The sequence below is a fragment of the Solanum stenotomum genome, chromosome 7 (assembly GCF_019186545.1).
Source record: "Solanum stenotomum isolate F172 chromosome 7, ASM1918654v1, whole genome shotgun sequence".
In the NCBI taxonomy this organism is placed as follows: Eukaryota; Viridiplantae; Streptophyta; class Magnoliopsida; order Solanales; family Solanaceae; genus Solanum; species Solanum stenotomum.
In genome coordinates this window covers 6478378-6491950 of record NC_064288.1, presented here as the reverse complement: position 1 = coordinate 6491950, position 13573 = coordinate 6478378, and the positions used below count along the sequence as shown (strand labels likewise).

The 13573-nt window shown below is 34.5% G+C and overlaps 2 protein-coding genes across 2 annotated transcripts; one reads left to right on the top strand and one right to left on the bottom strand.

Moving 5' to 3' along the window:
- Positions 1 to 1577: 1577 nt before the first annotated feature.
- On the top strand, positions 1578 to 8244 carry LOC125869576 (ETO1-like protein 1). The gene is made up of 5 exons (XM_049550051.1): positions 1578 to 2528; positions 2636 to 4348; positions 6230 to 6521; positions 6978 to 7287; positions 7770 to 8244. Exons 1-5 carry the CDS (start codon positions 2404 to 2406, stop codon positions 7988 to 7990), a joined length of 2661 nt encoding a protein of 886 aa, XP_049406008.1. The 5' UTR covers positions 1578 to 2403; the 3' UTR covers positions 7991 to 8244.
- A 1878-nt stretch (positions 8245 to 10122) lies between these two features.
- Positions 10123 to 13508, bottom strand: LOC125871106 (probable inactive protein kinase At3g63330). Its single transcript, XM_049551700.1, has 5 exons — positions 13369 to 13508; positions 12257 to 12338; positions 10933 to 11015; positions 10742 to 10796; positions 10123 to 10625 (listed from the first exon to the last, which is right to left on the bottom strand). The coding sequence occupies exons 1-5, from the start codon at positions 13503 to 13505 to the stop codon at positions 10569 to 10571; spliced, it is 414 nt and encodes a 137-aa protein (XP_049407657.1). The 5' UTR covers positions 13506 to 13508; the 3' UTR covers positions 10123 to 10568.
- Positions 13509 to 13573: the final 65 nt, after the last annotated feature.

Genomic DNA, 13573 nt, shown 5'->3' with positions numbered 1-13573 from the left:
TAAAAATTAATTTTCTACTTCTTCTTATTCTTCAAGAATATTTAATTTTCCGAAATAGCAAAATTGCTCAAAAACACTTTTTTTTGAATCATCGGATACAATCCCTCCCCTCTTTGATACATCTCTTTCCTCTCGGATACATCCCCTCTTTGATACATTCTTCTCCTATGTATTCGGATGTCTTATCCCTCTATGATACATTCCTCTCCTTTCGGATACGTTCCTCCTTTATGTATCCGATGTCTGCTGTATCCGGAAGTTCGATGCATCCGAAATCCATAAAATTTAAGGAATTCTTATCATTTAAAAAATAGTAGGGAAATAATGTAATTAACTCTTAACACTATAAAATTTATTTATGTAAATTATACATTTTGAAATTGAAAGACAGCCACTTAATAAAACAGGCATAATTATTTTTGAAATTCAAGTTGATAGTGAAGTATTATCCTTGAAATGTTAGAATCTTTTTTAGATTTCTTTGTGGGCTCCTTTTGGTGGAAGGAATGCGACCTTATATTTCCAAATTAATCTTAAATATTTTCCTATGTTGGCATATCTAAGAAGATTATATTTTAAGTATACAATCATTTTCATTCTTGTGACCTCTTTTGACCATGTTTGAAATTAAAAGTTAGAAATTTTGTTTTAACAGGTATTTCGAAGTTCAAAAATTGTATTTTTTTTATAAATATAAAAAATTCATTATTTGTGAAAACAAAATACATGTTTTGTTTTCCAAATTAATGCTCGTAATTCTATGTTATTTTAAAATTTTAAATACACAAAATTTTATAAAGATTCTATTGATTCAATGAATCAATAATACTAGTAACTAGATAATTTGCCGCTAATATTAATTTAAATACTCAAATTATGATTTGTTCCAGTTGAGCATCTGAACACGTGATTAAATGCTTATATTAGACCCTTTTGATTTAAATTTTACATGTATTTTTGAACACATTACGTAAATAAGTTAATCATTTAAAATGTATGATGTCATTTAATTACACGCATTAACTTTACTAAGATGTAAAAACCTCAGGTTTGTTCCAATTAAAGCTATTGCTTATAATTAAAAAAGGTTCTATATTTTTAAGTAGTTAACTTATTTTTATTGAAAAACACACATAATTTTTCTTTTCAATATTCAAAGCAAAACTATTTAAGAGAAACACTTTATCATATGTTTAGAAGTTCAATTGAAACAAGTCGTAGTTGAAGCATATAAATAAAATTTATTGATAAATATAAAAAATTGTGTATGTATTAAGCATATTCTTTAAAATTAAAGGTTCATTTCACAAAATATAATCTGAGATATGAAATTAGTAAATTTATTTAAATATTATAAATATATCATTTTTTAAAACAAATTGAACTTCACGTTACATGGTCAAAGGCCTAAATATTTTCCAAACACATTCAAATGAAAGTTGAAAAATGACCTTTAATAAATTGCAAAACGTACAAGTACTATATTAAAGACCAAAATAGCAATTTAAGTCAGCTTTTTTTTTTTACAGTATAGTTCATATTTGCATTCCCAATAAGCACTGTAGGCTGCAGTTACCCAACGGATTAGAAATTAAAATTGAAAAAAAGGGAAAGTAGATTGCCAAAAAGGAAAACAACACTTTCCCTTTTACCAAACGGCACAAAAGAAAAGTGAAAGACTGAATTTTTCCTCAGAAAATCTCACGCCTTAGCAGTCTTTTTCTCAGTTTTGTGTAATTGAAGCTCAAAACAGTAAGTGGGGTTTTCTTGATTTTTTTTATTTTATTTTTGATTTGGGAGTTATTATTTTTGCTGATCTGTTTTATATTTCAAGAACAAGGTCAGTGTTTCTGGGTATTTGATATCTGGGGAGATTTGGTTGGTTTAATGTGGTTTTGGGTGTGTTGTGTTTGTTGATCTTACGTAATCTTTTGTGGGTCTTTAGTCTTTTTTGGTTCCTTTTTGGGTTTTGTATATTGCTGAATCTGACTTTTTTTAGGGGGAAAAGGTCAATGGAGTTTTAAGGTTTTATCTGTTTATCATTCTTGATCTTAAAAAAGAAATCTTTTTTATGATTCTGGTTGGGAAAAGATCAAGATTTTGTGGGTTTTGATGTGGCTCTTCTAGGTTAATCTGTAAATTAGTTCTTTCCAGATAGGGGATTTTGTGTTTGTCAGTTTTGAACTGTGATTTTGATCTTAGCAAAATCAGGCCCTTACGCGGACCTCATACATAGTGGGAGCTTTAGTGCTTATTTTTTGATCTCAACAAGTTCAGAGTTGTGATTCTGAGTGTGAGAGAGCTGTTTGTATTATTTTGGTTTGCTGTTTAAGTTTTGGATTGTTGGGGAGAACCCTTGTGGCTACTGTGGAGATCTGGGACTTGCTTAATCTGTTATGTCCCATGAGAACTTTTTTCCCTTCAGAGTCTTGTAAAGAAACACATCTGAAATCCATTAATCCTCAGTCATGGCTCCAAGTTGAAAGAGGGAAGCTTGCCAAATTTTCATCTGAATCTGCTTCTTCTATGTAAGTAAGCTGACATTTTGCAATTTTATTTCTTTTCTGCTAACCCCACATACGATTATTCTATTCATTTTGTTGATACTTGGAACATTTTTTCTTGGTGCTTGTAGAGATTCTTTGATCAAGGTCCCAGAACCACCAATTCTTCCATTCTTTAAACCTGTTGATTATGTTCAAGTTTTAGCAAAAATCCATGAAGAGCTTGAATCATGTTCTCCACAAGAGAGGTCAAATCTCTATTTGCTGCAGTTTCAGGTCTTTAAGGGCCTCGGGGAAGTTAAATTAATGAGGAGGAGCCTTCGCTCAGCTTGGTCGAAAGCAAGTACAGTTTATGAAAAACTTGTATTTGGGGCGTGGTTAAAATACGAGAAGCAAGATGAAGAGCTCATTTCTGACTTGCTTTCTAGTTGTGGCAAGTGTGCAAAGGAGTTTGGAGCAATAGACATAGCATCTGAAATGCCTGCCTATAAGAAATTAATCCCTCATGGAGTCATCACCACAAATGAGGATTCTTGTCCAAGAACTGTTTCTTTTAGAATTGCTGATGAGAAAATAGCATGTGACAGGCAGAAAATTGCCAGTCTTTCAGCTCCATTTCATACCATGCTCAACGGTTGTTTCACAGAATCGTTTTGTGAGGAAATAGATTTGTCTGAAAACAATATTTCACCCTTGGCAATGAGGGTCATCAATGAATTCAGCTCAACCGGTTTATTGAATGAAGTGTCCCCTGATCTGCTGTTGGAAATATTGGTATTTGCCAATAAGTTTTGTTGTGAAAGCCTCAAGGATGCTTGTGACCGAAAGCTTGCGTCTTTAATTTCATGTCGACAAGATGCTCTAGAACTCCTTGAATGTGCCCTTGAAGAGAACTCCCCTGTCCTTGCTGCGTCATGTTTGCAAGTATTTTTACGTGAACTCCCAGATTCTCTGAAAGACAGTCAAGTAGTTGAACTATTAAGCAATACTACCAGGCAACAAAGGTCAATTATGATAGGTCCTGCCTCATTTTCACTCTATTGCTTGTTAAGTGAAGTTTTGATGAACCTTGATCCTAGATCAGATGAATCTGTTCGTTTTTTGAGAACACTGGTAGACTCAGCTGAAACCAGCCAACAGAAAATGGTCGCATATCATCGGTTAGGATGCGTTAAATTTCTTAGGAAAGAGCTTGATGAAGCTGAGCAACTCTTTGAGGCTGCTTTTAATTTGGGTCACACTTATTCAGTTATTGGTTTGGCTAGATTAGGTCAAATAAGGGGTCATAAACGCTGGGCATATGAGAAGCTCTGTTCTGTTATTTCTTCCTCAATTCCTCTTGGATGGATGTACCAAGAGAGCTCGCTATATTGTGAAGGAGAAAAGAGGTGGGATGACCTTGAAAAAGCAACTGAGCTTGATCCTACACTGACATACCCCTATATGTATCGAGCTGCATCCTTGATGAGGAAGCAAAATGCTCAAGCTGCTCTTTCAGAAATAAACAGAATCCTTGGATTCAAACTGGCATTGGAGTGCTTGGAACTCCGCTTTTGTTTTTACCTTGCTCTAGAGGATTACCAATTAGCAATATGTGATATACAGGCAATCCTCACACTTTGCCCAGATTATCGTGTGTTTGAAGGACGAGTTGCAGCATTGCAACTCCGTACTCTTCTGCGCGAGCATGTAGAGAATTGGACAGAAGCTGATTGTTGGCTGCAGTTGTATGATAGATGGTCGTCAGTTGATGATATTGGATCTCTTTCAGTAATATACCAGATGCTCGAGTCTGATGCAGCAAAAGGTGTTCTTTACTTCAGACAGTCCCTGCTTCTCCTCCGGTAATTCCACTTTTTGTTTATTTGACTTGTAAAGTGCTTCACATTTGCCAGAAAGATGATTGGTCGTAATGGCTGTTCACCTGTATCTTTTCAGATTGTGAAACATGTTCTTTACTTCTTGTTGTGAAACTCATATTTTCGACCTGTGAGATGGCTTTCTGATATACTAGTTCAAATCTACAATTTCTTGGATCCATATGTACTCTGCTAAGACAACAAAATATTTTCCTGTATGGTATTGGACCTCCAGGCTTTGTTGATGCTATATCTCATTTCATCTCCAAAAAGTGCAGCTGGTCTCTGCTTTGTTTGGTGTTGTCTGTTTCTTCCTAGAAGGTCCGGGCAGTGGACAGTGGTGGGTACAAGATATGATGTATCCTGCTGTTGTAATTTTTTTCTTGATGACCGATAAATCCATTTGGGTCACCCCTAGTGCTTCCCTTGAAACTCGGGAATAATGGGCCTGCTCCTCTCTGCTTCTCCACGTAAATACTAGGCTTAGTTCGCATGATACTGGTTTCAAACCCAGCTGATGGTGTAATTTTAAATATATAAATGATTCCCTACGTCCCGTAAGGAATTGTACTACTTCTATTTATAGTGTCAACTAATGATTTTTTTCAAATATTTTTCATACACTTTTAACTAAAAAAACTATAAATTAGAGTATTAAATTTAGTTACAGAACATTTAATAAACAGAGAGAATCCGAAAGCTGGGACTATGACTTGCTTTAGTGCATGGTTGCTTGTTGTGATTGTTGGACACTCTCTTCGTCTAAGGTTTTAGCTTGGTTTCGAATTCACACCAAAAATAGATGCGTTGACCTTTGTACTCCAAACCCCATCATTCTGGGATGGAGAAAGTCTACTTCTTTTTTGGTTTCCTTTCTAGGTTCTTTTATTTAGTATTTGGAATTTGTTTTTCTTTTGGCCTGAAGGTGGAGGAGAGAGGGCAGGGATCATCACTCTTTAAGCATCACAAAACTTTATTTGAATGAGACCCTGCTGTGCAGCTATGTCTGAAATGAAGTTAAAGTCTTGTTTGACTAGGTGCAGGTTGGAACATATGTGAAACTATAGAGTACCTTTTTTGATAAAGCAAAATTATGGAGTATTTTAAAGAAGAACGATCAACAAACTGGAGTAGAAGGTTATATTTAAGTTCGATAGTTTTTATAAATCTTATGTAATTTTGAAGTAAAAAGGGTATGGCGAGAGATGAGGGTGAAAATACCCTCTAATTCCATGGGAAAAACTGTGGTCCCTCTCCCCCAACAATATTGGGATAGATGATTTAGTCTGTGGATAATTGCCGTGTTCACTGGCTACTTTCAAAGTAAGTAACAGAGTAATATATCCACTTTATCCTGAATGTTTCCAGGGGTAAATATACTATGCTCATACCTGACAATTATGTCTAGCAACTACTGTTGATACTCTTGATAATATCAGAACTTCTAGATTACTGAATTCAGTAGCTTCAACTCCTTACAAAATTTTGTTTGCCCTCTATAAGGTTGATTGCAAACTCTAGTATATTTCGAATATTGTGACATTCATTCATTTGATTTAACCTTGTGTTCCTAAGATCGTGCTCATGCCATCATGCAGTCAAATTATAGAACTTAAGGGAGTTGCCTAATCTTCTTAAGATGACTAAGTTCAGATGATTTGAAGGTATTGCCTAATAGTTATTACCTTGCGATAAAATTTTTCTTCACCTCTGCGATATTTTGGACTTCCTCTCCGTCTTGCTCTAAGTGAGGATTGGCTCTACTTTATTCTCTTCTTAGATGATTATCTATATGCCAATATTCAACGCTCTATTAGCAGAAATAGAGAATTGAATGACATTTCACACACTTTCATGCTTTTTCAGATTGAATTGTCCAGATGCAGCCATGAGGAGTTTACAGTTGGCTCGCCAGCATTCATCTAGTGAACATGAACGTCTGGTTTATGAGGGATGGATCTTATATGATACTGGCCACTGTGAAGAAGGTCTACAGAAAGCAGAAGAGTCTATTAGCATCAAGAGATCTTTTGAAGCATTCTTCCTGAAAGCGTATGCTTTAGCCGACTCTAGCCTTGATGCATCTTGTTCATCAACTGTCATATCACTTCTTGAGGATGCCTTGCGATGCCCTTCAGATAGGCTTCGCAAAGGTCAGGTATGTCACTCTCTATCCAGAATCTCCACACCATTCAAAAATGAATTTCTAAGTAGCCATGCTAAATTTGTAGATTGAATGTCGCAACTAAACTGTGTTCATATGGTGCTAACAAGGAATAGTGTGCTTTTTTGATTTTACTTTTTTGATAAGGTTAAGTTTATTACAAAGGTACCTAGATGGTTGAAATTATGGCAAATATATATATTTATTGGTAATACAGCAGCAAGAAGTCATGGTTCAAAGTTCGCTTTACCATGCACTCAAATATTTTTCATGTGCTTAGCTAGCATAATTGCTACTGCAGTGCGGGATCATTCAGATAGTATCATAGAAAGAGGACAAAAATGTCTCCCTTCTAACAGTGGGTCTTATGTTTTTCTAGTTTATTGTTAAGTTGCTAATACGAAAAATGTGCGAATCTGTGACATGTTTTCCTTGATTGAACTTTGGCAGGCCCTGAACAATCTTGGCAGTGTGTATGTCGACTGCGGTAAATTGGATGCTGCAGCTGATTGCTACATTAATGCCCTTAAAATCCGGCATACCCGGGCTCACCAAGGTCTTGCTCGTGTACATTTCTTGAGAAATGATAAGGTGGCTGCTTATGATGAAATGACCAAACTGATTGAGAAGGCCAAGAATAATGCATCTGCCTACGAGAAGAGATCAGAGTACTGTGACCGCGACCGCACAAAGGCTGACCTAGAGATGGTCACTCGTCTAGATCCTCTTAGAGTTTACCCTTACAGATATCGAGCTGCAGGTAATAGTTCTTTCTTTTTCCATCTATTTTTCAGTTTTTAGTTTTATTCGCCTTGATCTGGAGACGAAAAATGCATGAACGTTCTACATTCTTTCACTTATTATAAAGTTAGATTTGCGTATTATATACTAAGATCTATATACAACTTCTATCAATAATAAATACAGTATCAAATTACTCATTGGAACTCAGATTCCTTATAAGGTTTTTGATTTTGTTAATAACATACACAAATAGTAAATCAAGATGGCCCTTTATGAGAAAATTTAGCCTTCCCCTCTATCTTTCTGCAGTTAGTAGGCACAGTATTTCCGGCAATTGCGATAGCTTCTTTGACAACATGTTATAGTAGCTTTTTTTATTAGGATCTTTAGCACTATGAGTGTAGTCTTAAACTGATTATAGTAGGGTTAGTTTCCGTTTCTATTTTATCTGTATAGAACTTAAAATTCTTTTGATTAACTATTGGTAATTGGTCATAGTTCTGATGGACAACCACAAGGACAAGGAAGCCATTGAAGAACTGTCTAGGGCCATTGCATTTAAAGCCGATCTTCATCTTTTACACCTGCGAGCTGCTTTTCATGAGCATATAGGCGATGTTATGGGTGCGTTGCGAGATTGTCGAGCTGCTCTCTCTGTTGACCCAAAACATCAAGAAATGTTGGAACTTCATAGTCGTGTGAACAGTCAAGAACCTTAAAGAAATGACTAATGAGCAACAAGACATATATGCAAGGACAATAGGAGGGGGAAACTTGTGTCTCTTGTATGAGGGAAGGACACAAAAGTAAAAAAATTATTGAGAAAGACTTTTCTCCCTTTTTCCTTGTTCTTCCTCCATTGGATGCCATAGTGAGCCTCTCCTTGTTTATCCTAGTTCCAAAATTTTGTAATATGCTCCAAAATTCTTTGTTAATATTTATTTTTATTAATGAAAATCTTTGTTCTCTCTCTCTAGAATTATTTATTAATAAGTGTGCGATTGCTTTAATAGAATTTCTCAAAACTTGTGCACTTTTGGAATGAGTAGTATACTAACATTGTAACTTAGGAATTTATTTTATTTTGGGTGTCAAGGAACACCAACAACTTTTTGTAAATATTAGTGCAATGTAGTCATTTTTCGAGCTCCATAAAAATCTTGGAGTTCACTCATTGTTGTTTATAATGTAAGATGTACACTGATTTGCCCAGTTCTTGATGTTTCGTTTGCCACAAAGAAAATGATGTGTATTACGAGATTGGTAAGGTAAGGTCTAGCTCAATAGTTAACCCCATTGGGCTATGAGAATATTCGGTTAAGAGGAATCTCAGTCATTCAACTATACCTTTATCTGAGATATTCAATTAAGAGGAATCCCAACCTTCAACCACACCATTTCATGGTTCTGCTGGTACTTAATAGGAGTACCAAATTATAACAGAAGTCATGGTTGAAAGACATTGGAAACTGAAGATCGCAATGAAGTGATTGAATCTAATGGTAAATTCGAGCTGAATGCGTTGGCCACACTGATTTAGCAAAGGTAACTCGAGTATCAGTTCTTGTTGTTCCGCGGACTATCTTTCCCCCCTCAAGAACACAACAAATAGAATGACCATTCACAATATTCAAAACTGAAAAGTCTCCGAAATTATTTGATCAGTTAAAAGCCTGCCTTCCCTATTTGATAGACAATTGTGCCTCCTATCGAAGTGCTACTTCTGGGTCTTTTTGGTTATTGCACAAATCAACTGCACTAAAACTAGATGCATTTACTCGTTCATGAAGCTGAAGTTTTGGGATAAATTCTCAGAATGATATGCTATAAGTTTCCAAAGATGAAAGTTTCCATAGCTCTATATAGTGTTTATGACCTTTTGTGTTAGCTATGACAGGTTAAACTAAACTATGTTATATAAACTATATACCATCCATGTATATAACTTGAATCCTAAAAGACATGGCATGCTTATCCTCCCAAAGAATTGACATTGGAATATTGGTTCAAGAAATTTCATGCTGCAAGGTAAAGAAACGAAGAAATATCCATATTCTTCCAGCTAGGGTGTACGAAACCGAACTGAAAATCAAACCAAACCGTTAACTGAGTCATCCCAAAAAAGAACCCCGACTTGTGATTTGGTTTGACTTGGTTTGATATTGGAAAAAAAATCCGACTATATTTGGTTGGTTTGGTTTTAACTTAAAAAAACCAACCCGACATTATATATGTAATTTTAAAATTTTATTTTATACATTGAAATATTTACTTAAATATATTTTTTAAATATTTCTTATACTATTTCATAGTTTTTATCTTTTAATATATTATTTCAAGTTTAAAACTTAGAATTCGGAATGATCCAATAAAGATTATAGTTCATAGATGTTGATAATTATAATAAAACTGAAATCAAAATCAAATTAATACTAATGCAAAAAAAAAATCAATTCAACACTAAGAATGACAATAATATTGAATAGTTGTTCTTTAGTTTTACATTGATTTAGACAATTAAAATACATAATCTAATTTTAATTTTCCTTAAATATTTAGTAATGTAACTAATCTTATTTTAGCATAATTTAATACTTTTAAATTATGATCATTTTCATTATGACTTTGCAATATTTATTTTATATGATGATTTCATTATTATTTTTTATTGAATATTTTTGTATCATCAGTACTAATCTCATATTGTGTTATTTTTTTAAGAAATACCTTAGATAATTGTATTTTGGTTGGACTAAAGAAATAATTGAAGCACAAGTTAATTATATGTTTGTATGCAAACTTTACCGAAAAAATCCAAAAATCTGAAAAAATCCGAGGTTTATTAGTTTGATTTGATTTATAAATTTAAAAATTTGACACAATGGTTTGGTTTGGTATTTGAAAAATCCGAACCAACCCAAGATTGAAAAACCCAAAAAAATCCGAATTTTATTAGTTTGGTTTGATTTATAAATTTAAAATTTTTACACAAATGGTTTGATTTGATATTTGGAAAACCCGAATCAACCGGATCATGTACACCCCTACTTCCAGCTCTTCATTCTTTGCTGCCCGTTTCTCTGTTCCTCCAGCTTACACACCAGGCAATAAGTTCAATGAAATAACCATAAGCTGCACTTGAAAAGCCCAGTGTCCCATTAGGACAGTTCAAGAAAGAGAGGTGGGGAATGGGCCACAAGGCATCCGAATCACAGAACCTTGGGTAAAGGTATACAAGTTGTGTTGTCTTTTAGCTGTTCATACAGGAGCAGGTATCCCACCTGGTATTTTTTTTTATCACCTTTGCGAAAAGTATGGGTGTTTTAGAGCCTCATCAACACTTGGTCGATCTTCCTGAAATGAAGATGTAGTTAATAGAATTCAGAATCAAATACTAATTTCAGCATACTGAATTAACAACACGAAGCACAAATGTAGGTATTAGCATTGACTGTTTCAAGACAGCTTACAGGATTCCATTGTAATAATTCACGTACTAGTCGCAGTGCCCATATGTTTGGGAACCTGCAGCAATCAAAAAATAATTTTAGCGAGCTATCAATTTGGAACTTTGTTGTGTCCCATAGATTGTCCTTTTGAAAAAAGAAAGAGGGCCTTGGGATTCTGGTAGGGAATGTGCAGTACAGACATGAATACGAACCCTATCTTCAGAGGATCCCTGTTTTTAATTTGATGAGAAAAGAACTCTTCAGAGCATTTCCATGGAGCTGGTGAAGCTGAGGCCTGAATGAAGAAATAAGAATTTAGAAATTAAAACAAATGAATCCATAGCTCTAAACCCTGAAGCTAATCATTCCTATCTATAAAGATTATCTCAGAAATAAAAACAGGTAGTAATAATATTTAGTGGCATACCTCAAAAGCAATGAAATTGAATAAGCTCTTGGAAAGATGTGAAGTGTGAATAATTCAGTCTAGTAGATAAACTAAGAATCTAATATCGCAAAAAAAAAAAAAAAAGAATTTTGACAGAACATATCTGAAAATATTGACTGCCACCAGCTAGGATTTTCTAACTGCAAAAGTGGAACAGAAGTGACACTCGGAACAATTCACTCTAATCATCAGACAAATATTGTCTCTCACAATACCATTAGGTTTAGTAAATGTGGAAAAGCATTTTGCAAATTTAATGTGAAACTGAATCACAAGATTCCACCACCTGATACTTCCTGTTACATGTGAGATTTTTATTCTTTTTCTCGGTTATATAACTTCCAAAACTATTCGTTGTCAGAAATGTCGGAAAAACATTTTTCACAGGTTAGATGTGAAACTGTAATAAGTTTCCACCACCTAATATCTCCTATTACGTGGGAGATTTCTGTTCTTGCCTAATATTAACAGGTACTACATCATCCAGGGAAAAGGATTTCAACAACAGACATCCATTTATATGTCAAAACACAATAAAGAAAAAAATAGAAGAATACAGAATTAGTTAAAACCAATGACACTGAATAAATCAAATCTGTATTGGTGTAACTCGAACATCATAGCAAGAGCCTAAGCTGCGGTAATGAGTAATGGCATATTGATTCTCAATATATATGTCCAACAAACCCCACTTTGCAGCAGGTCCAAATAAGAATAGTAAATTAATCACATTGAAAGTGAGTAAGAACTACTCCCTCCGTTTCAATTTGTTGGCCTGGTTTTGACTTGGACGGGGTTCAAAAAAGAAAGAAAAACTTTTCAATCTTGTGGTCTTAAATTAAAGATATGTAGAATGTACCAAAATACCCTTTAATCTTGTGGTTTTAAACAAGCCATGTGGAAGTTGGAATAAAGAGTTCCCAAGAAAGGAAAGAAACATCCTTCTCTGAACTGACTTAAAAATAAATAAGACAAACAAAATTGAAAGGGAGGGAGTACTCATTTTTGTCAAACATAAATCTCTTGTACAAAACCCAAGGCAACAGACAGAATGTGGACCAATAGGATTTAGAAAGAAGACACCTCACCTGGTTATATTTTGATCTAGTTTGATGAAGTTTTGAGGTAACTCCAGGGCTCAGAATACACATTTCCATGAAAGATCTGAGTCTGTCAAAAGAAACATTGCAGCTATATTTAGCAGAGTGTCAACCTGACTGGAATAACCAAGTAGAATACATCAAATCAACACTATCCATGTAAAAACTGTAGAGTTCCTTTTATATTGAACTATACTAACAAAAATCCTTTCTTCTCAAATGCGATGATTAACAAGTAGCACAAATTGATCAAAGCAAATATCCACTGAAGTATGTTTAGACAGATACAGATAAAAGTGGGAAAAATTTCGAAATTCAATTGTAAAGAGACTGTTGATGATTTTGTAAGGAAAAAGTCCCAAATAAACTGTGCACTCGGCATGATGCCAATTTGCTTAGATTGTTTGAGGTATTTAACTTTCTTTTTATTTTCTAATGGAATATTTAGTCATTTAAAATTAAATTTGAAATCTAAATTAGTTGTTAATAGCTACCAAAAGGACACTACCTATTTCAATCAAGTCTTTAGCCATATGTGATACCCTATCAAATTACAGGCTGCAAGTCAACCACTAAGAAGAGTAAATTACGATCAGTATTAGAGTGTTAACCATTAGCATAAGAATGTAGTATTAGAAGAATTATCACACGTGTTGTGCTTAACACCAATGAAGAGGTGTGGCTTGCAGGCAAATCATCAGGTCTTCAATACATCTCTTTTGTTCTCTCACAGTCCCACTCTCTCCTTTTCTCCATATTTCCTATCACTTTAAATACACTTCGCTGCAGAAACTTACGTCATCGCTAAGACATATTTGCATCAACTTTTAATCCTCACAGTTCTGATTTCAACTGTGCAGAACAGAAACATCTTGCCTTCACAGCAATCCTAAAGGAAAATCTACAATGCCTTTTTGTGCATGAATAACTGAAAACATCATAACTGCCTTATTTTATGCTACCAATATTGTAAACCAAATACCAATCACTTTTAATTGGGCAAAAGAATGGACATAAATGCAACATATATGGTTAACACTGGAAATTTTTCTACGAAGTTGAAAAGGTATAAAATAATCATTGATCTAAACTTGACTTACTTGTATGCAAGCTTCTTCAAGCTTTCATTCCAACCCTCCAGGTGTTGATCCAAAAGAGCCTGTGTCCTAGAACTTACCTGAAACACGTCTGGCGTACCCAAAACCAGTTCTAAGATCACTACACCAACACTCCACATATCATACCTGTTAAACATAGGCATAATGAGAAGCTCCACGAGACTAGTGCATGTAGCATATACAATAG